The sequence below is a fragment of the Macrosteles quadrilineatus genome, unplaced genomic scaffold, assembly GCF_028750875.1.
Source record: "Macrosteles quadrilineatus isolate MER2022 unplaced genomic scaffold, UCM_ALF_1.0 Scaffold_2__2_contigs__length_208266976, whole genome shotgun sequence".
Classification (NCBI taxonomy): Eukaryota; Metazoa; Arthropoda; class Insecta; order Hemiptera; family Cicadellidae; genus Macrosteles; species Macrosteles quadrilineatus.
The window spans coordinates 16,328,666-16,352,729 of NW_026542595.1; the positions used below are offsets into that span (position 1 = coordinate 16,328,666).

The following is a 24,064-nucleotide window of genomic DNA, read 5'->3' on the forward strand; positions in this document are numbered from 1 at the left end:
GGGCACGTGACAAAAAATCTGCTATCAGCATGCTTTTTCCTGGTTTGTAAATTACATTGAATGTAAACCTTTGCAGGCAAAGAAGCATGTGTTGCAGTCGTTTGGGAGCTGACATTAAAGGTGTCTTAAAAATTGTTTCTAAAGACTTGTGGTCTGTTTCGTCAAGTTTTCCGAAAAGGTATATATTGTTCAAATCTTTCCAAAGAAAAAACAACCGCCAAGCATTCCTTTTCAATCTGTGCATAAAAGGATTCATTTTTACTTAGTGCTCTGAATATGTATGCCACTGGCCTACCCCCCTGCAAGAGAGAGGCCCCTAAACCAAACTGACTCGCATCACATTGTACAGTTACAGGTTTGTCCACATACAAAACAGTTATGTTTATTCTGGTGTTCATTTATGCCAGTGGTTTTTTAAAGATGTTTATTGGTTTTTTGTAAGGATCGAAACCCTGGCCTTATTACCATCTAATGTTGAACTTTTATTAGAAAGCATCATTAATTGATAGCTCGATGACAAATGGCACCTGGGTCTGGTAATATCTCTGGTTTGAATCAGACATTGCAATACTATTAGTTAAATTGATAAATTATAAACATAACATCCAGGCTATTTATAAAAGGTTGTGTGACAAATAAAACATTTTTAGGAATAGTTGTCTTTTATTCAAATTTTCATACACAAGAGGTATAATTTTGCATCCAAACGTACAAATAACCAACATCGAGCTAAACCATCGCATAAAACATAACAAGGCGTCATCACATAACAAGAAAAAGCATGGGAAGCAAAACAAATAAACTGTTAATATAGGTATATAATAATGTAGTTAGTATAAATAACACATGACAAACAGATCAAAGTAAAACTTAACTACGGTAACAGTTTTAAAATAACACAATTTCATCATTATGACTAGAATAAAAATACAGTTCTAGCAGAAAAATGGAAAAATCTGTTTTCTCTGGTTTGAGGAATGAAAGAAAAGCCTTTACTTTGTCATATACAATTTCACATCTCAGGTAATAAAAGTATATTCTAATTATTCTTCTCTATCGACACATGCGGATATGTTTATGAACAAAAAGCCAAATCGGTCTAAGAGCACTTTAACTGATATACTTGAGCTACAGATTTTCAAATTAACTACAAATAACTTACTACACTACTTCTAGCCATCTCATTGAAGTTTTAAGTTACAACCATGTTTAAACAAGGCCTGATTATTTCTGTCAAAAATACTCAGATTTTTATCTTTTACTTGTCCTTTTGACAAGAGAATTTCTAAAAAATTAAAATCTTGTTTAAAAAAGTGTTCCAATGAAATGAAATAAATTGGTCTAGTAGATGGTTGCTTTGGAGATTACACTAGCTTCACTCCTCACATGATGTGTTTTCAGATTATGTAATAAGCATTGATCTATTGTGTAAGGTTGTGTAAACAAACTTGACTACCAAAGTGATGATATAAGTAATAAAAATAAACTATTTAAAATTGCCCTTTGTCAAAATAAGCTAGGAACATTTGTAAATGTCAACCTTAACCAATTACTAAATTATGATAAGGAAACCTAAGTAAAAACTACACCATGTAACTAGAGCACTTACTTTGTTGATGGATGGTGGTAGTTAATATAGTTAACTGTGGAATGTTAATGATTCTATTTTCATATATTTAATTTTTTAGTTACTATCAGTTTTAAACTATAAAAGTTTTCTAGATTTCAAATCATATTAAATTTACATTTTCTGATTGTAATATTAATTTGTCTAGATATTTTTTCATATTGATAGGTACTAAAAACCCGTCTATATTTTCAAAACAGTTTTTGAACTCCAAGGTTTATAAACAACTTATTTTATTTGACAACTTTTAAAGCATCTTTCTTGCAGTATTCACTTAAACATTTTCATATTTTTATATAATAAACTTTGAAATCCTGGAAAGTTTTTTTTTTTTTTAGCTAATTTTAATGTTAACTGGATATTGCGCAACTACTATTACTTGAATTTAACTAGCAAAAAGGGATCACTATATATTTTATGTATTTTGAAAGTGCACATATGCTATTGACTCAGTCATACACTTGGTTGAAATCACACTCTCTATGGCTGTGAAATTAGTTACCACAAAATCTTTATTTCCTGATGTAAGCAAATTTTAATAAAACCCTGGTGGTTTTTAAAATAATTACCTAGAATAATATAATAAGGTATTATGAAAAAAAATGTTACCAACATATACCATGAACAAAAAGAAAAACAATAGCTACACGGTATGACTAGAAGTCATTAAAAATCTCAACCTCATCTTTTTGGTTATTCATTAGTATTAAGTTAATTTCTGTGCTTTAAAAAAAAATATGATACCTAAACTGAATTTAAACATTTGAAGTACAGTTTTTATAAATTTTTGGTACATCATTTGATAGTCATATAATACTTGAGGTAGTATTACATAATACATAATACTACCCATTTCTTATGAAAGTGTAACAGATCCTATTGGACAGCAAAGTAGGCCTGTAATATATTTACAAAAAAACTATCTGAAACAATGTATTATGCTTCAATTATAAAGCAGAATAGTTCAATATTGTCTTGGGTTTTCATGTTTACAATTCATTTTAGATGTACAAACCTTATATACATGAGGGCCTATTTTTAAATACTAAAAAGCAAGACTACCGTAGTATAGAACCTTCAATGTGGGTGGAGTATTGCTGATCAAGCCCCAATAAGAGCTTAAACTTGTGATATGTATCCTCCCAGTTTCAAAGCTACGTTCCTTTATTTTTATCTGAAGCCTATGTCCCACGGAACCACGCCTCGCGTCGTGGGAGGCTTGAAACCTTTTCTTGAAGTTCTGAGGATTTGAGAATTGATTTTATATTTAGGTACACTGGCTGTTTGCCTGTGAACGACCACATCTTGCCTCTATGTTATAAATACAGGCCCGCAGCACAACACATACAGTACAATGAGAATAATTCACAAATTTAGGCCTACTATATAATTTTGTTCATTGAAAATTTTTAATACACTATTTTTGTGAACATGTTGAGTATGAAGAAGCTACAGTAAAATATCGGCATTTAAAATCAGCAGGCCTAAGTAAACAATATAAGTCAGGTTTACTAAAATTAAAATAACACAAATTTAATGAGTTAAATAAGTATATAAACATTTTAAAATACAATTTGTTCTATTATTTTTGTTTCAATTTAGCATGATGATCAACTATATTACTAGATTACAAAATAAATACTACTATTTAAGGGTTGAATTGAAATAGTTCTAGAGTGAACGGTCATTGTTTGATTCTGGGATTGATTCAAAATATGTTTAATAGCTATGAGATGAGAATCAATTTCCACAGTATATATCACAGAATTCAATCTTAGATTATAGATTCAAGAGCTTATTTTAAAAGAGTGTGAAAAAATTTTGAAATTCTTGGGGTTTGACCACCACTTCTAATTAATTACTGTGACTACTGAAAATAAAAATAAGTATGTCACATTCCATACCGGTGCTGTAAAAAAAATTTGATCAACAAGTGTTTGAGTTGGATAAGAATAAAAAATGGTTGGATTGTATTATCCAATGAAACTTGCGACACTGCTTGGCAGTAAAAAATACAAGTTCTGAATTCAATAATAATACATAATATTTAAATATAACAATCAACGTGGGATACAAGCGGTTTAACATTAATATACCAACTTAACAGAGACAAGCCACATAACCAAAATAGGAACTAGAGTTGGACAGTTGGGTAAAAAACAATACTGTACTTACAATATATTTGGACGTATGGCCATGATGGAATTCGTTGAGATTGACATTGGCATTTAAGATAACAGTTCGTAGAAACAAAGTAATTAAGCACAACATAATATGATCTAGTGGTTGTAAGTTAAACTAACTAAATTATATTTTAAAAGGTAATTAAATCAAACGAAAATTGGTTTGCGGTACACAATTAAAGCTTCCTTCCTTCCTCAAGGTGTTGTAACCCAAATTGTAAAACTTATTATGATAATATGGGGTGGAGGGTATGAATATTAATTATACTGTACAGTACATAATAAGTTATTTCAAAGTAGAAAATTTGTTTACTGAACTGTTACCTCTATACCGCCTCGTAGATGGATGGATATGTAACATATTGACTAGACTTCATTGCACAAGAAAGTAGATTAAGTAACAAAACAACAGCTTTGGGCTCAAAACCATAGAAGCAGTCCTCCCAAACACAGATGTCATTGAACCATGTTTTAACATCTCAAAATTGTTTTAAAAATCACTTAATACTTAATACACTACACTTAACACTCATATTCAAGTTTCAATAAAGTAACAAACATTCTTTCCATTACTGAGTTCCAAATATCGCCTACTTGGTTATATTTATAAATTGTTATCAAATTAATGAGCGAATGATCCGAGAACGTGTAACTTCTCTACTTGAGTCGTTGTGTAACATTTGCCAGCGCTACAGCAAATGCCTGTACTGCAGAGAAGGGATACTGGAAATCAAGAGTGTAGGCGTTGCCATCTATCCTGCCAAACTGCATCACCTGCAATGCACCAACTTAGGCATAAATATAACCCCTATCATTACGTTTAAAATAAGTTTGTCACTCAAAAGCTGTAACTATAATACACCATGTTACTTTATATCCATACATGAGTGTGCCACTCATCCTACACTCATCTCTATTCATACTTGGCTTAAAATGCCTACTATGTATGGTCGCCATTTCATAAAAAAGTATTTAAGTATTAAGTATCCCATTGATTAAAACAATGAGAAAGGAATAAAACTATGTAATTAATTAGTTTTGGATTCAACTAATTCCCAATATCTTACCTGTTTTCCTCTGAATTCTACTTGGAAATTCTTGGCAGACTCTTGTGTCACTCGGCCGCCAAAGTCTAGCTGGTAAACTTGACTGTTTTCATTCCACATTGGAGCTTTGTTATGCATCACAAATTCTCTCCGCCTCGCCGTCACCTCAATCTAAGGATAAAGTTAAAACTATAAGTAGTCTACAATTTAAATTTTCAGTCAAAGTGACAGAGTTTACAAAAATTCTGCTCAGTACAAGAAGGAATATGCAACGGTCAAAAATAAAGGAATTTTTCAAGAAATTTGTGATCAAATTTTTTTAATTTGTGGTATTTTCGGGATGTCATTGCAGTTAAGAATGTCAGAAAAATTTGCAAGATCGCTTAAAAATTAGGAAAAGTGTGACAAGGAACAATAAATTTAGTAAATATGAAAAATTTTACTTAAACACTACTAAACCAAGTCAAAAATAACTAAACAATATGGATACTATAGGTCGGCCAAATAGATAGACCTGCACGAGCATTTATCGCGCACGAAAGAGGACGTCGCTTTTTAAGCGGCCAACCTATAGTTGTTTTACTGGAGGTTCATTTTTTTGCACATATAAAAACCATATGGTATTTAAACCAAAGTAATTAGTTGAGCGGAGCGAAGCAAAGCTCTTTAGGATCAACTTAAATGCAATCTTTATAACGCTAAAACTCAATAACGGCTGGACATATTTTAGCCAAACTTACCAAGGTTGTTTAGTCAAATGTTTGGATGGTTTGGACGTAATCAATTTCAATTTTTTTAAATCTTACTTAATATTATAAATGTGAAAGTTTGTGTGTTTGTTTGTTTATTTGTTTGTTTGTTTGTTTGAAGTTCAATCACGCTTTAAATACTGATCGGATTTGGCTGAAATTTGGTATGATGATAGCTCACATTTCCGATTAACATATAGACATATTCTTATCTCAAAAATCCTTTCGGGCTCCGCCCCAGTGGCTCTGGAGTTTCCCATGTTAACCTTATGAGTATTCATATTTAAAGGGATTAAAGAATTCTGTCAGCTGTTTCAATTACACAAGTTGTTCTATGATATTCAATATTATTAAAAGTTATAAGGTCCACCAACAGGATGCAGCACTATTAATTTTGTTTTCATTTATGACAACATAGCTAATAGTCGGGGGGCAAACTGTATTCCGTGGGATTTTTTGTGAAGGGAATGTGTGACTATGTGGAATCTCTTTGTTATATGTCACATAATGGTGTAGTACCGGGTGTTTACCCTCAAATTGCGGGGTTTGGTTTTTATGACGTCTTAAATCCAAGATGGCCGCCATGTGTGACATCTATTTGTTAAATTAATAATAACTCTTTCCAGAGTAAAATAATCAAATTTTAATTTAGACCATTGAGTTCAGCTCAAAAAATCAAACAATTTGGTGTTTTGAATCATTGCTCTATGACCATTGGTTACCGAGATATTGAAGGTGGAAAACACAGAACATTGGCCCCAAGCAAGACCCCACTACCCCCATGTTATCCTTATGGGGAAAAAATAAAATTGTATATCTAGCTTATTACTCAGCATATCTTAATAATAATTGGTATATGGCTTCATTTAGTAGAGATATACTTGATTATGGCCTAAAATCCCCCATTTTTACATTTCTGTGGCAGCAAACCTGCATACTCACTTCCCATGTTATTCTTATGGAAAATGTTGTGCATGCTTGTTTATGAACATTGGTAATTTGGCGGGGTTTGAACCCAGGACCCCAGGAACCGGAGTCCCGCGCTCTAACCACTAGACTAGCTCGCTCCCCAGCATGGGGGACAAAAGCCACCAAATTTATACAAAAAAGTATAACCTACATAAAAGTATTGTTCTACTGTTTACATAAAAATATATCAATAACACTTCTTTCTTAACTTAGACAATTTGATAAATCAAAAGCAGAGCCTGGGTTTATACAGCAACGGTTATAGAATTTTTATTTTTTATTTCCATAATCAATTAAATAGTTTAAGAATAAATAATTAATGACAAAGTTTTAGAATAAATAAACCTACCACATAGTTGTGTAGAATATTATATTTAAATTTGTTTGGAGCTTATAATAATCTATATTTATAATAGATATATAAAAAAAACTGTATTTACAATAATTATAAACCAATACTTTTAAATTGACGGATTTTTTCCTCAAGTAATCAGACACTAGGCAGACCTCCTATTACACTAACCTAAAAATAACGCTTCACTTACCTTGTTCCTTAGCTGTGCTTTCTGAAAACTTTCTAGATCCTGATAATCATTGTCTGGACGTCTACGTAAACGACGACTCAGTAATGGTGAATTGAGCAAACGCTTTCTAGAACAAATATTGCAAATGTAGATTACGTATATTCAATCAAATGACATTGGAAATTTATGACCCTAATATAGTAGTGTTTTGATTAGTTATTGTTGCAGGACTTGACTTAATCTTGTGGATTCTTAAACCTTGGAAAAAGCTAAATAAGGCCACAGATCAATATTTTTTAGGACAGGACAAAAGTTATTTTGTGTACTTACATTATTTTATTTCCAGTACACTAGTATTCAATATTTTGACCAATAAATGTTCACTACATTAAAAGTCCAGTAAATTTTAGTCAGCACAACATCACAGCTAATGCATCCAGCAGTTTGTCTCAGTAGACTACATGTTTGAGTTGGGCCTTGTTACCATTTCCACATTTTGATGAGGCAGAGCCAAAAAAGATTTTACTTAGTGTGGGATGAGCCTTGCTACCATTTCCACATTTTGATGAGGCAGAGTCAAATAAATACTTTACTTAGTGTGAGGTTAGTCTTGTTACCACTTCCACATTTTGATGAGGCAGAGTCAAATAAATACTTTACTTAGTGTGAGGTTAGTCTTGTTACCACTTCCACATTTTGATGAGGCAGAGTCAAATAAATACTTTACTTAGTGTGAGGTTAGTCTTGTTACCACTTCCACATTTTGATGAGGCAGAGTCAAATAAATACTTTACTTAGTGTGAGGTTAGTCTTAAATTTTGATGAGGCAGAGCCAAATAAAGATTTTACTTAGTGTGAAGTCTTTAGCTTTATTCAATATGCTTTGTTGTGCTAAAATAGGTTAAATCTAAATGTAGATCAAAACAAACGATATCAGCAATCTGACACATACTTTCTCCCATTAGCTTGTCAACATCCTTTATCATCATGGGTAAGCGGCGAGAATTTGCAATAGCTTTTGAATAGTAACTGTTATATGGAAAAAGTAGGCATATTATTTTTGTCAAAATTTTAGAGTTTGAGTTTTGAGTGGATATATATCCGTTTTGAGACTGCTAGAGGCTATTGCAGTTGTAGCCCGATCGGAAACATCTTAACGATCGCTAACCAATGCAGTAGAGTTAATCCTCATTTGCATACCAGAGGAGTTATTTTTTGGAAGTTTAGGTAAAACATCTTAGTTGCTGTCACTACAAGCTTAAATTTCAGTTGATGAACACAGGAATACATTCATCAACATATTGTTTTTCAATTTCGGAAAATTTAACTTCAGAACTACACGACGTCGTTCGGGTCACTGACCCGATAGTACCGCACTCAAGAAATTTTATATTGCTATGCGCAACCGGAAGATCAATTCTGAATTCATTCGTTGTTTTTGTTAAGTTACTATCTGAATGTGAACAAGCAGATTTTCGGTATTATATTTTTTTATCAATAATTATATTACAAATACGTCTAGCACAAAATGACGTTTTTCTAGATTTTTGGCAATATTTACAGCCGATGCGCGACCTGAAGATCTTAACATACAATAGTATTATTGAAATATCAATTCCTTAGTGTCTTGTAGATTACATTTTCAACTATTACATATTAAAAATTATATAATTATAAAAATTTCTTTAAAAAAATGAGTTTTTTATTTTTTATTTTAACTCTAAGGCACATGCTTGACCGGAAGACAACAACCGATATTTTTAATATTTTTACCCTGTTTTGGTCTTACAATTTGGCAACTTTTAAGGTATTACAGCTCAAAAACAATTTATTGATATTTTTCAGCCCACCCTAGTGGGAGCAGCAAATCCCTGAATCAAGTGAGGGTTGACTTCTTTCACAAACTAATTTTGACTTGGTGACATTGCCTTGGACTTGGTGAATCCTTCAGAGCTCATTTACCTGTGCAGATTTGAAGGAGTAATGTATTAAATCCAGAGAGATGAGGATGGAAAATTACCACCAATGGGTTAACTTTCAACAATCGGGCATATGTAAAAGAGGTTGTACATTATCTTTCTTCTGTTGGAATGCAGGAATAAAATGCAACATTGCCTGCTTAAAATTTGCAAGGGGCCTCAATTCCATGTCTGAAGACAAGGATGTTATAACGGATGTCACCCTTTGTAACAAAGAAGAGCAAGAAAGAAATCCTTATTCTTAAAGATTGGTGATGAGACTTTAGATGACTTGTTCGGTTAAGATCGACCCTCTTCTCCCAAAAGACGAATGAAATCAAAGACCATGTAAAACACTGTCTCATTATGACCTTTCGTTTATCAAAATAATATGTTTTTGTTACGATACACCATGCGCCGAGCTCGATATGTGGTGAACCTGACGATTATCCCCCGATGACGAGGCCTGCCGTCTTCTCCCGCCTCCTGGTGTTTGCCGACTCGGTGAGATCTCGAGATGGCGTCTACCGGAAGGTCGATCCCAAGCTTTTCTTTGCAGATGCTGGTCACCAGAGCATCAGTGTCCTCATTTTCGCACTCCTGTATTCCGAAAATGCGGATGTTGTTGCGGCGTGTGTACTGTTCCAACTCGTCAGTTCTATCGTTTAGTTTTCCTTCAATATCTTCAACCTTCTTCTGGAGCGTTGACACCTCGTCTTGCAGTTGTCTTATCGCGTCATTGAAGGTAGACAATGCCGCTTCAACTGCCGCTCTAACTGCCTTTTCCACAGCTGTCTGGATCGCGGCGAGTAGCGCCGGGTCGATGTCATTGTTTACATTGGGCATTTAAAATAGAGGTTTCTTTTGAGGTGATCAATATTGCTCATTTAACGGAAGTTGGTTTCCTTGAAGTTGTTTGTATAATGTAAATATATTTAATGTAGTGTTCATATCTGTTTACAGAACTCCCAGCTCTAACTGTAAAACATTTCTGCTTATCTTGACAACCTTCTATGCTACGTGCAAAGAAAAAAACCTAAATGGAAAATTGTACTTGGGGGCGATTTTAATATTAACATTCCAAGACACTGTAATGTTTGTTAACCACTTTAAAGTCATCTTACTAATATTATAAATGTGCTATAATAAAGTTTGTGTGTTTGTTTGTTTGTTTGTTTAACAAACCACTGGACGGATTGGGCTGAAATTTGGCATGATGATAGCTTACATTCCCGATTAACATATAGGCATATTCTTATCTCAAAAATCCTTTCGGGCTCCGCCCCAGTGGCTCTGTAATTCCCCATGTTAACCTTATGTGTATTCATATTTAAAGGGAATTAAAGAATTTAGTCAGCTGTTTCAACTAAAAAAGTTGGTTCTATGATATGGAAAAGCATTAAAAAGTTATAAGATTTACCAACAGGGTGCAGCACTATATTTTTTTTGCATATTATATGAAAACAGCTAATTTGAACTAAGCAGCAACAAAAAACTGTGATTCGCAATGAGAACTGTCAAAGTAGGATTGTTTAAAGTTTTTTTAAGTTTTTCATTTCATGAATAATTTGTGATATTTTGTGAATTGTTGATAATTTATTTTTCTCATTGTTTAGGCAAAGTGGTAGGACATTATGGCTATGGTAGATGTGTTACTATAGAATACTGTAAATTTAAAAAAGTAAATTTTATTAAACTGTGTCCTCCCTTATTGCAAACGCAAAGCTTGAGCATAACTGCAATAAGCATTTTATACTTATATTCCAACCCCGTACGAAGGACGGGTACTCTGCTAGTTAAACATAAAATGTGTAAATAAATTCCCAACTGGAAACAAAACCTGTATTGATAATATAGTTATTGATTTAGATAATAGTCTTTATAAAACATGTATATGGAAGGATAGGATCTCATTACTTTGAATTTAATGTGCCTACCTCCGATCCCTAATCTGTAAATATTCCTTATAGGAAACTAAATGATGAGACTTTGCATGAGTTTATTGAAGCAACCTCCATATTAAATTGGGAATTGTTGTATGGTATTGAGGATGTTAATTATTGTGCATTTGAATACTTTGTAAATAAACTATCAACCGTATATAATAACAGTTGTCCAAAAAAGAGTAAAAAAGTTCAACAAAGAAAACAAATTTAGACATAATTCTTCATGGTTTGACCATAACTTAAGAAGAATGAGAAGCACAATAATTTTGTTGCAGGTTTTATTAAAGATACAAAATTATAAAAATAACATGGCACTGAAGAACTACTACATAGAAAAAAATGAATTGTATAGGTCCAAAATCAAGGAAGCCAAAATCATGCACAATGAAAGCAGAATAAAAAGTTCTAAGAATAAGTGTTCAGCTGCATGGCAGGTAATTAAATCAGAAGCTGGTAACTACTATCAGCGGGAAAATCCAATTCCACCTATTTCAGCGAATGAATTTAATAATTGCTTAGTAAGTATTGGAAAAAAGATGCTTGATGGTACTAAATTAATTTATAAAGGTAATTTGAGTTATTGTACCTTTTTAAACAATGTAGACCAGCCTCCGGAGAAATTAAAGTTGCATCATGTTAGTGATCTTGATGTACTTAAATAATAATGAGATCTCTGAAACTTCTAAAAGTGAAGATATTTTTGGTTTTAGTAACAGAGTTATCAAACATATTGCAGGTAATATTGTTTCACCTTTGACATATTTGATCAATCTTTCTTTCTATTGCTGCTCCTTTTTTCCTAATTGTTTAAAAACGTCCAAGAGCTTTTAAAAAAGGGTGACAGGTCATGTCACCCAACAAATTAAACAAATTAAAGGTCTTTTTTATTAGAATACAATGCCGCAAACCGCACTTCAAAAGGTTGATCCTGCGCAAAATGGCAGATGTTCAAAGATTTCTTGAATCCGCCATTTTGAATCTTTGAACGACTGCCATTTTTTACTCAGGCATTCTTTTGAGCTTGAATTTACGGCATCGTAATCTACTAGTGAAGACCTTTAATTTGATGTGCATATCGACCTATGCTTACGTTAACAATTTTCTTCCGATTCTTAGGGCTGTGCCCCCTGAGGAGAGAGCGTATAATAGCAATGTAAATTAAATGAATCTTTGAACAACTGTCATTTTGCGCAGGATCAACCTTTTGAAGTGCGGTTTGCGGCATTGTATTCTACAAAAAAAGACCTTTAATTTGATGTGCATATTGACCTATGCTTCTGTTTAAGATTTTCTTCTGACTCCTTGTGGGCCGTCCCCCTGAAGGGTTATTGGATCACTGAATATGTGTTAAAATAGAGTTTTATGCCTTGTAACTTTGTACCAAGTATTATAGCTCTATCTGCATTATTTTTAAAAATATTCAACTGTCCAGGGACTTTTTTACCACCCTGTATAGGACTGGTCAAACTGTGTGGTGTGCAGTCAGCTAAAATAAAAAAAATTACAGGTCCCTAAAGCCAGTATCCTCCGAGTACAGTCAGAAGTGACAAAAGGAGCAGTCTTGTCGGACACCCAATAGCACAAGTGAAACAAGACAAAATTTCACTGTATTCAATTATCTGCTGGGAGGGTCAGTTAACACCGAAGGTCAGATAACCGGTGGGAAAATCGAAACTCTACTGTAATGGATTTTTAATCTATAATCCTTATTAGGCAACCATGCAGCACTACTACCCAGTATATGTAAAAAAATGGTTTTGATCAATAATTGCAACTGAATTGAAGTACAGAAAAATAACAAGTAAAAAGAGGAAACTATGTGATATTCACTGTTTTTTTTTTTTTTTTTTTGTGAGCAAAATTAAATTAAGAGTCAGTCTCTGTTGGTGGTTCATACCTGATGGGTGAGGAAGTGATGTTGTTATTGTTAGTCTTCTTCTTTGTGAGAGCCGGACTGGCAGGCTGACTGCGAGGCTGGTTACAGATGACTGCAGGTTTGATCATCTCTGCCAGTCCTAGTCTCATGTCTGATGAGTCAAGGCTGCGACTTTTACCACAATGGCTTAGTCGAGGCGGCCGCGCCTGTCTCACCAGCACCAGTCTACCACAGAACATCCACTCTTTACTGAACATACATTTGTTGAAGTAAAACTAACTAGTTTAGTTTAGTTGAGGTTGAACAAGGCAACACTAAATAATCAGGCCGTAATGCTCCTCAGGCATGACGTCATCATAGGCGACAACAATGACGTAATGTTATTTCTTTAGTTATATTTTTGTTTTCCGAGAAAAGATTCAAACAAGCAGCTGATCACAAACGGCAAAAAATGACGTCATTGACGTCGCCTACGATGACGTCATGCCAGAGGAGAATTACGGCCTATTTATTTAGTGTGGCCTCGGGTTGAAGGCTAAATAAAAATACAAAAATCCCCCCACTCCTCCACAGAAGAGGTTCTCATCGGTTTCTGACCAGGACTCTGAGCCACTAGTCTCGGCGGCAGTGTCACTTTTGATGCTGAAGATACTCGGACAGTTGATATTTCAACATTTTTTTTAATAATTTAAAACCTCGGACAAATGAATGCTCAAACAGTTGATTTAACCAAAGATTATCATTATTTACACCAACCTCGGACAAATAAAAACTAGGACAGTTGATTTATCTAAATATTATTAGTTATTTATCAAACCTCGGACAACTGATTTTCCTTTTTTTTATTTTTAACAAACGTGACAACTGAAAACTCGGACAAATGATGTGATCCCCTCTGGTTTTTTAGCGAATTTCCCATATAGGGAATAAGCTATTACCGTAGTACTCATGGTAAGACCTGGACACGGGACCGATTTTCTTTTTCGTTTTGAGGTTCCTAGGGGCCAAAAACACCATCCGTTCAAATTCATATATACAGGGTGTTTCGGTAAAGCGTAGCGGGCTATGCAGATTCAGATTCTACATGCAAAAATAAGTCGAAAATATAAAATAACTTGTTTTCGATTTCGGCTTAGTTTAGCCGTAATCCGCCATTTTGTATTTTTTAGAAAATAATTAATATTGAAAAAACCCTTAGAGATATTTTTATGAAACTTTGTATAAACTTTAAGGCTAAACGTATTAAAATTCTCCGAAAATATCTTTGATCAGGCTCATCAAATTTCAAAATGGTGGCCATTTAAGATTTTGTTTTAATGGGTGTTTTTAGTTGAATTTTACTTTTAAAATTTTAAATGGCCGCCATTTTGAAATTTGATGAGCCTGATCAAAGATATTTTCGGAGAATGTTAATACTTGTAGCCTAAAAGTGTATACCAAGTTTCATAAAAATATCTCAAAGAGTTTATGAGTTATTAATTAAAAAAAAAAATACAAAATGGCGGATTACGGCTAAACTAAGCCGAAATCGAAAATAAGTTATTCTATATTTTCGACTTATTTTTGCATTTAGAATCTGAATCTGCACAGCCCGCTACGCTTTACCGAAACACCCTGTATATATTTATTATATATATGTGTGTGTGTGTGTCCGTCAGCACGATAACTCGAGCAAAAATGATCCGATTTTGATGAAATTTGGTACAAACGTGTAAACGTACGTTTATTCAAACGAGTTCGCGATCCAGCATGATCGGACCATGGGAGGGTTTACGGGGGTTTATGGGGTAAAAATAGGTTTTTCCCATTTTTGACCCAAAAAACATAAAATTTAGCAATTTCTTTCCAAACCATTTTGTAGAGCTTAAAAAAACAAATAATTTAGTATATTGAAGCGTTATTATGCGCCTAATGGTAACAGAGAAAATTCCAACAAATTGTAAATTTAAAATTCCCATGTTATTCTTATGGAGAATAAGTAAACTGTTGTAGTTTGCTTGTTTGTGAACATTTTTGATCAAATTTGGAAAATGTTTTTATTTCTTACTAACTATTCACATTCTACAAAAAAAAAACAGTTTTACCCTCCCTGATGCAGCAAACCTAAGTACTTGTTAAACTAATTCTATTTAAATCAAGAATAAATGTTATATTTTTAAGTAGACGTTTCAGTGTAAATCCAATCAGTCAAATGGAAATTCGCTTAGTCTGCAGGTTTGCTGCGGCAGGGGTATTTTATTATTTTACTTATATATATATACGTCTGTGAACGCGATCTTGAGTAATTTTTTCCGATTTTGGTGAAATTTGGTTTGAAGGTGTAAGGCGGGATAAACACTTGAATGAGTTCATGGACCAGCATGATCGGACTACGGGAACAGGGTTTTATGGTGTGAAAATTGGTTTTTCTCATTTTTGACAACCAAAACACAAAATTTCCTAATTTCTCTCTAGACCATTTTAAAGAGCTTAAAAAAATAAATAATTTAGTATACCAAAGTGTTTTTGTACAGTTACGGAGAAAATTCAAAAAATTTAAAATCTCCATGTTATTCTTATGGAGAATATAGTAAAATGTAGTTTGCTTGTTTATGGAAATATTTAGATCAAACTTAGAAAATTTATTTATTTTTTACTAAGCTACTACTGTACTATTTTACTAAAAACCCCACTTTGTTAGCCCCCCTGTAGGAGCAAACCTAGGTACTCGTTAAACCAAATGTTATTTAAATCGATTTAATTCAAAATCAATTCAGGCAAATGGAAATTCACTTAGTCTTCAGGTTTGCTGCGAAGGGGGTATTTTCTTCTTGAAGTTTTGACCCATATAAAATATAAAGATGCCCAATCAATTTTAGTTGCAGTCATCGGTAGTAAAATACCTATTATTTTGTATTGAATCGTTGTTGACAGAGCCTACTGAAAAAAGATTGGAAAATCATATACTTTAATATAGGTCTATACAGCGCCACGGTTTAGGCTACGTACACTTGGGAGCTTCAGATAAGCCTTTGCGTACACATGACAGCGTTGCAACGCGCGTTTGAGCAATTCTCTAATGGTACGTCCCGGCAGAGCCATAAAAGTCGAAAAGGTAGTTTTTGTTTGGGGTTTGTACCATAGATATAAAGAACGAAAACAAAATCAAAATACCCCCGTTGCAGCTTAATTTAATATTTCAATTATAAAATATTAAATTAATAATGTTTTTGGCCTTTGTGGATATAAAAATGAAAAAGTAAAGCGGTCCCCACAGGTAACCGTGCCGGGGAAAATTCCCTAAGAACACTTGGAATATCCAATTTTACAAGAAAGATTAGCTTGTATGTGTTTTTTTACTTTGTAACCTAATCGAGGATATATGAAAGTAAGCTTTTTAATTACTAAAGCATGCTAGTTGCTTCATTTAACAAAAGTTAAAGTCAGTCTAGCACCTTTTGTGAGAGCATTGTAAGGGATTGGATTTCAACAGAAGAGAACCTCGTAATTACCATAAGGTATTGTATATAGAAGTACACAGTAAATATAAACAAAACCTACTCCCTTCTACTCCAAAACTCATGTTCTAACGCTCACATGTGTACGGTCCCATTAGAACCTTCGTAACTCGAAGCGTGCGTTGCATGATGAACCTCTCAGGCGCGCGTCACAATGCGCGTTGGCCGAAGCACTGGCGTTGCATGTGTACACACTCATTTGATTGCTGTGTTCCTAGGACGCACGTTGCAACGTGCGACACGTAACGCGCGTTGCAACGCTCCCATGTGTACAGGGTCTAACATGTGTTGCGCTATGGGCCCGAGCAATAATTGTGCCTCCTTTCTACTTCTTTGCAGGGGAATCTTTCTCATCATTGCGAACCCAACAAACCTACAACCTCCGGGCCCATTTACTAAAGCAGCCCTGGGTCTACAGCAATAATACCCTCGCCGCAGCAAACCTGCAGACTAAGGGAATTTCAACTTGTCTGATTACATTTAAAATATTTCCATAAATAAGACATATTTATTCTTAGTTTAAATTTAAATAACATTAGATTTATCGAGTGCTTAGGTTTGCTGCTACGGGGAAGGTAAAAAGTGTTTTTGACCATACATCATATTATTCATCATGAAATAAATTTGCCAAATTGTATCAATTTATATCCATAAACAATTAAACTACAACAGTTTTCATTTTCTCCATAAGAATAACATTGGAATTTTTAATTACACTATTTTTGAATTTTCTCCGTAACCGTTAGGCATACAACAGCGCTTCAATATACAAAATTATTTCTTTTTTTAAGCTCTACAAAACGGTTAGAAAAGAAATTGCAAAATTTTTTGTTTTTAGGGTCAAAAATGGGAAAACCCCATTTTTACCCCATAAAACCCCCCATAAACCTGCGTTCCCATGGTCCGATTATGCTGAACTCGTTCGACGTAGGTTTACACGTTTGTACCAAATTTCAACAAAATCGGATCATTTTTGCTCGAGTTATCGCGCTAACGGACACACACACACACACACACATATATATGAATTTGAACGGATGGTGTTTTTGGACTCTAAGGACCTTATTTTTGGCCTCTAAGGACCTTAAAACAAAAATTAAATCGGTCCCGGGTCCATCTCTTACCATGAGTACTACGGTAATAGCTTATTGTTAAAAATTTAACATTTTTTTAAAAAATTTAACAAATTTAACATATGGGAAATTTGCTAAAACATGTTATAGATTGATTGAGATTGTATTGTTCAGCAGATGTGACACCTACCTGTTATTACTAGCACCTGATTCCACAAGGTCCAAATATCCAACACTACAACTGCGAACAACCCCTCGTCCTCTGCTCTTGTCCCCCACCACCGCCACTCCACTTTCATCCCCTTCCCCACACTCACAATCCCGGAAGGAACTTCTAGTCATGAAACACTCTGCACTGTTGGTGCTGCTACTGCCATTGCGAGGGCTCTTGTTTCTGTGACATCGTGTGCGAGTGAGAGGTGCTATCGGTGCACCATGCGCCTCTCCTCCCTCCTCTTCATCCTCAGACAGGTTGTGTGTGGGAGGTACGGGGTCTGGCGGTCCCTCCCCCGCCATCTGCAATGTCATCTGGCGGGGCTGCAGGTGCAGAAGAGATGTTTTGTATGTCACTTGTCCCAGATTAGTGGCTAGTCCCTGTGACACTCCGTGGATGCGGAACTTTGTACCCCAAATGTTAGATGTCACCTCGGCCAGCCTGGAGTCCTGTAACCACATCTCACAGTGAAATAACATTGAATTCATTGTTTTATCATATATCAACAAACAAATTTATACAGTTTTACTATTTTAAATTAAACTATAAAGAAACAATAAGAAAAAATTAAATACAATCATCAGGGAGTCTACCAGATTTCACTAATGAAATTTCTGACATTTTCATGACTTTTCATCACCATGTCACTCGGTCCATTCAGTCTCTTTTTACAGCACCTTTTTCTATATCTTAGTCTCGGCAACATTTTCAACATGTCTCGCGATCACAGCACCATCGTCAACATGTACCGAGGTCACAGCGCCATTGTCAACATGTTCTATGGTCACAGCACCATTGTCAACATGTTCTATGGTCACAGCACCATGATTAACATGTCCCGTGTTCTTGGCGCCATCTTTTACTTGGTTACGGCCCGAGTATGAAGATATCTGTGATCAAAGACACAATATCATTGTCCACTGGGTTCGCGGAACATCTCTCAAAATTGCGGTGACATCATCATTGTTACCCGCAATACCGATGACATTTTTCGCGATCACGGAAACGTCATCATTGTCACTTGTGATGCAGTGGAATCACCAACGTTCAATATGAATCTCTAATTTTGTGATTTAGTTTATTTCCAATCTAGTGCCGAAATCCATAACTTTTCCACAACTTTACCTATCCTTTCAAAATCCCCGACTGTTTGACACCCTAACAAATTCCATAACAAGCCTCTTTATCTGACAGAAATTAAAAATAACTTGAAGTAATGTACTAAATGCAGGAAACAAATAGTTTAATATATGTGCAAAGCTTTTAGCTCTTCTAAAACACAGAATCAGAACTACAAAACTACAATACCAATATTAACAATAAGAATTCAAGATGCTACTAGTGATTTAAATCTCTGTTAAACCTTATAGATTTCAAATAAAGTTCTTAGAAAATTTAAAACTTGTCTATCAAGGATGTAAATGAGAAAATTTAACATGATTGATAAATCGCTGAAATAAGATACAATAATACAATAATACCATTGCAAAATCTGTAATGAGATACAGGGTCTTTCTGGGATGCTGGTTCTGGTCATTGTAAAGAAGAGATGATAATGCTAACATTAAGGGGTATAATAATGACCCAGTATACAGAAGATCACAAGGGGGATTAAAGGTGAGGTTAACAGAAATAAAAACATGTCTCAGGACCAGGAAGGTGAGGTTAGTTAGTTAACATCATCAATCTTATCAACATTGGAACCCATATTGAAATTGTTATAAATTAATCAATGAAATTTGAATTCTTTGTGAAACTACTGCTAGTAAACGAACATTACACTGTACATCCCAGCGATGAAGCAACCATTATTATTTACAGCCCTGTGCCACAAAAAAAAAACATGCAACACTTGTTTATCACTAACTACCTAATATTAAAAATATGTTTAAGTAAGTCAAAGAAGTAAAATATCAAAACCCACAAATAAGAGTTTTATGTTCACCTCTGGCAGTGTGTCGGCGTAGAGATGTTGAGGGTGAGGTCTAGAGCGGCTACGTCGAGGCAGTCGAGGGCTGCCACATCCCTCCTCAGGCTCACTGTCCTCCCTCTCACTTCCTCCCCCTCCCCCTCCCCCTGTATTGACCAGGATGCGAGCAGAGAAGCAACTGGCATCTAGACACATTTTAATATTATGTAGCAATTTATTATGTAGCAATTTATTATGTAGCAATTTATTATGTAGCAAATGACTACCTATTGCACTGTAAAATGCTTAAAGGGTAATATATATTCTTATTCTTATTCTTAAAATAGTTATTTGTGCAACTAGTGAGCAAAGGGAGCAATTGACTCACTTCAGAGAAATACTTACTCACGAGCCGTAGGCGAGTGAGGAATGGTTTCTCTAGTGAGGCAATTGCACTTTGCACTCGAGTTGCACATTATATTTTTCCAACAGTAACCATAAAACAAATAAATTGGTAAAGAAACGTGACATATTTTTACACAGAAATGAACTTTTAATATGACATTTAATGATACAACAGTACAACAGCTGATTTACAGCCAGTGCTGCCAACGTATTTCGCGCGCATACGACCTTGTCTGCATGCTACATGCTCACTATTTCGTGCCTTCACGTTGCAAATCTCGAGTGAGTGAGACAAAGTAATTAGAGTGAGACAATGTTAACATTGTCTCACTGATGAGCGAATTGGCCACTTTGCTTTCTCAAATCAGTGAGAGAACATGTACATTGTTAGGTACCTGTAGGAAAACAAAATTGTTTCAATTTAAAACATACTTTTTTTAGGAATGTAAGATGGTAGGTTATCAACAACAATGAGACACACTGTCTTGTTTTGAATGGATAAGAGGGGGAAAGGATCTTCATTATCATAAAAAAGTGTCTTCATGTAGTAAAATTAAATACCCCTGCTGCAGCAAACCTGCAGATTAAGCGAATTTCAATTTACCAGTTTATATTTTCAGATGATATTCCATCATTAATTAGTTCAACGAGTACTTAGGTTTGCTGCTACAGGGAACGTATTTTTTTGTGTGAAATGTAAATAGTTTATTATGAAATAAATACATTTTCTGATTTTTCAAAATTTGATCAAAATATGTTCATGAACAAGAAAAAACTACAACAGTTTTTATCCTCCATTAGAATAACTGGGGAATTACATATTTACAGTATTTTGGAATTATCTCTGTAACAATTAATTAAGCGCAAAACAACGTTTCAAGTTTCAACATTCTAGATTACTTGTTTCTTTAAGTTCTACAAAATGGTATGGAAAGAAATTGCAAAACTTGATGGATTGAGGGTAAAAAATGGGAAAAGCTATAAACCCCTTTCCCATAGTCCGTACATGCTGGTTTGAAATCTCGTTTGAGTAAATGCAGGTTTACACATGTCACATTTGAACCAAATTTCATCAAAATCGGATTATTTTTACTTGAGTTATCTTGCTATCGGACAAATTTGTGTGAATTTGATTAGTTGGTGATTTGGCCTCTGCGGACTTTAAAACAAAAAAGTAAATCGGTTCCGGCCTAGGTCTTACTGTGAGACCTACGGTTATAGGTTACTCCCTTTATGAAAAATTTGCTAAAACAAACTTTATTAAAACCATTTTGTAAGTATGACACATACCACTGACTTGGGGATCAAATATGACAAACTCAGGCTTGAGTTTACTGGTGCGCTTTCCCTTGAGCAGTGGTACCAACCCCCCCAGGTACTCGAGATACAGAGTGTAACAGTTGGCAGCAATGTCATCCTCGTGTCGCAACATGGTGCAATGCAGACGTACCCTTGGGGCTCGACTCACAAACTCCCGCAGTCCCGAGCCTTCAGGCACGCAGCACTGCAATCAAACATAAAGCGATCAAGAACACAATATAATGGAATATCACTGTAAATGTAAAAGCCTGTAGATATGAACGATTAATTATTCATTATGAGTACTGTATTCTAAAAAAAAAAAACAGCTATTTGAGTCTTTTCCAATCACGTTGGTGGATAAGATCAACTGGGTTATGTTATTTGTAGACTATTTAGATTACCTACGTCTAATTTAATCAAACGTGAAGAACTTAATAAGGGATAGGGCAATTACAGCACAAATAACCATGTATGAGATATACTATTGACTTGGCTTACAGGACAGAAGGAATGTACAGGAAACAAGCTGGAGCAATGACATCTTTAAGGGTTATTAAGATGTCGTAACTAACGAGGTTCTTCTGTATATCAATTGTTATTACCGTACAGTATTTTTGTTTGTTCATTCAATTATTTTTCACAGCAATGACCCGACGACGCTCATATGAATGTTTTGATATTTTTCATAGATGATTACTGTACGGCGCTGTTGATCTTTGGAAACGTAATGTTGTAATTAATGAATGGGAAAATAATGATGGTTATGAAGACTTTGTTTTCAGTCAAAATACATAGTCTATCCGAAAAACTCGGATATTTGACATATAGTGACGGGTATTAGGGCTTAGGATGGATTCGGAAGCAAGTTGTGATTTTAAACGTTGCGGTATTTATAACTAAATCAAGGTTAATGACTTGACTTAACATATTATGATTGCGTCATAAGTACTAATTGTATTTTGATTGTGTAAAATGTAATATATTATCATATTAATGTCCATTTGTAAAGTATTAGGCATTTTTATAGGTTTGTAATACTTTTATGTTTATGTAATGTTGGATTAACAGTGGTTTTCAGTTATCCATGGTCTCCCCCCCCCCCCCCCACCATTATCCCAGATAATCGAGGTTCTACTGTAGTATTTTGAATTTTCTCCATAACCAATAAACATACAAACACACTTCATAATACTAATTTTTTTTTGTTAAGCTCTTCAAAATGGTTCAGAAAGAAATGGGGAAAGTCATAGTTTTGAGGGTCAAAAAGGAGAAAACATAATTTTCACCCAAAAAAATTGCCTTTCCATAGACCGACGATGCAAGTTTGCAAACTCGTACAAATAAACGCAAGCTTACACATTTGTACCAAATTTCATCAATATGGGTCATGTTTACTCGAGTTATCTGCGCTAACATACACATATAATACCCCCGCCGCAGCAAACCTGCCGACTAAGCGAATTTGTCTGTTGAATCGATTTTCAGTTAAATATATTTTAATAACATTAGGTTTAACAAGTACCTAGGTTTGCTGCTACAAGGAAACTAATAAAGTGTGTTTTTGAGTAAAATATTGATAGCTTAGAACAAAATAAATAAATTTGCCAAGTTTGATCAAAATATATCCATAAACAAGCAAACTACAACATTTGACAATATTCTCCATAAGAATAACATGGGAATTTTAAATTTACAATTTTTTTAATTTTCTCTGTTACTAATAATCGAATAAAAATACTTTTATATACTAAATTATTTGTTTTTTTAAGCTCTTTAAAACGGTTTAACCCTTTCAGTGCTATGAAACAATATATCGTTGTTTTAAAAAAACCCTAAGGGATATAGAGAGGAAGGTTATTTAAAAAAAATAGCAAAACGGCCATTGGTGACCTGCATGTTCATAGGATACACTACCAACCACTTAGCTAAAAGATTCGCCCAATCCGATGATTTCGAGGTGTATGTCTAAACCAAGGATTATGAACACCTCACTATGCCCCAGTGGTTGTAGTATATCACTACAAACACACAGGTCACCAATTATTTTCCACACAGGACGGGATTCGAACCCGAGCAGACGAATGCCACTGGCCAAGTGACACACGCCCTAGCCTTCTCGGCTATCTGTGCTTGAAGACTGGGGAGTCAAAACCCGGTATTTAAGCTGTCGCCACCGATTGCGAACAGATGGCGCTGCAGATAGTTGTTCAATGCGTTACTAGGTAGCAGCACCAGCTAGTCACGGACTATTTAGATGCAATCTTTTAGTTTTAGTAGTAGTAAATGTGTTCCTGAGACTTTGCTGCAAAACATTAGTTTCCCTAAAATTGCTATATTACAATAACCTCGTCCAACTAAATCAGGGTTAAATTCAATATTACATTGTAAACTATAATATGTCTTTTGATTTTGTGAGATTTCGGTTTCAAATAATGCTATCAGAACATAAAAATTTATAGGAAAACCAGGAAAATTACAACAAAAACTAAGTTTTATTTGATGTTTACTACAAATACCGGGATTTATCTTTCTTATATATTTTCTTATTGTGTTATTATTCAAAATTAGCCTAATTAATAAAATAGTGACAACATGACAGTTAAAATTCAACAACGGGTAATGGAATTAAAAGGCAAACAAAAAAGTCTTACAAAATATGAATTATTGGCCTAGCACTGAAAGGGTTAAAGAGAAATCAGGAAATTTTGTGTTTTGAGGGTCAAAAGTGAGAAAAACCAATTTTTACCCCATAAAACCCCCCGTAAAGCCCCGTTCCCATGGTCCGA

At 34.5% G+C, this 24,064-nt stretch overlaps 2 protein-coding genes across 2 annotated transcripts in view; one reads left to right on the forward strand and one right to left on the reverse strand.

Moving 5' to 3' along the window:
* LOC128985889 (probable isoaspartyl peptidase/L-asparaginase GA20639) overlaps positions 1–24,064 on the forward strand; it is a 208,148-nt gene that overhangs the window by 34,897 nt on the left and 149,187 nt on the right. The gene's annotated exons all lie outside the window — the stretch shown is intronic.
* Positions 3,776–24,064, reverse strand: part of LOC128985887 (tubby-related protein 4-like) — an 80,588-nt gene continuing 60,299 nt past the window's right edge. The window contains exons 8-14 of the mRNA XM_054405853.1: positions 21,267–21,480; positions 19,608–19,777; positions 17,639–18,111; positions 12,900–13,103; positions 7,120–7,225; positions 4,878–5,027; positions 3,776–4,584 (exon numbers count right to left, since the gene is read on the reverse strand). Of these exons, the coding sequence (XP_054261828.1) occupies positions 4,468–4,584; positions 4,878–5,027; positions 7,120–7,225; positions 12,900–13,103; positions 17,639–18,111; positions 19,608–19,777; positions 21,267–21,480 (1,434 nt within the window). The 3' untranslated portion in view covers positions 3,776–4,467. The remainder of the gene's footprint in view (positions 4,585–4,877; positions 5,028–7,119; positions 7,226–12,899; positions 13,104–17,638; positions 18,112–19,607; positions 19,778–21,266; positions 21,481–24,064) is intronic.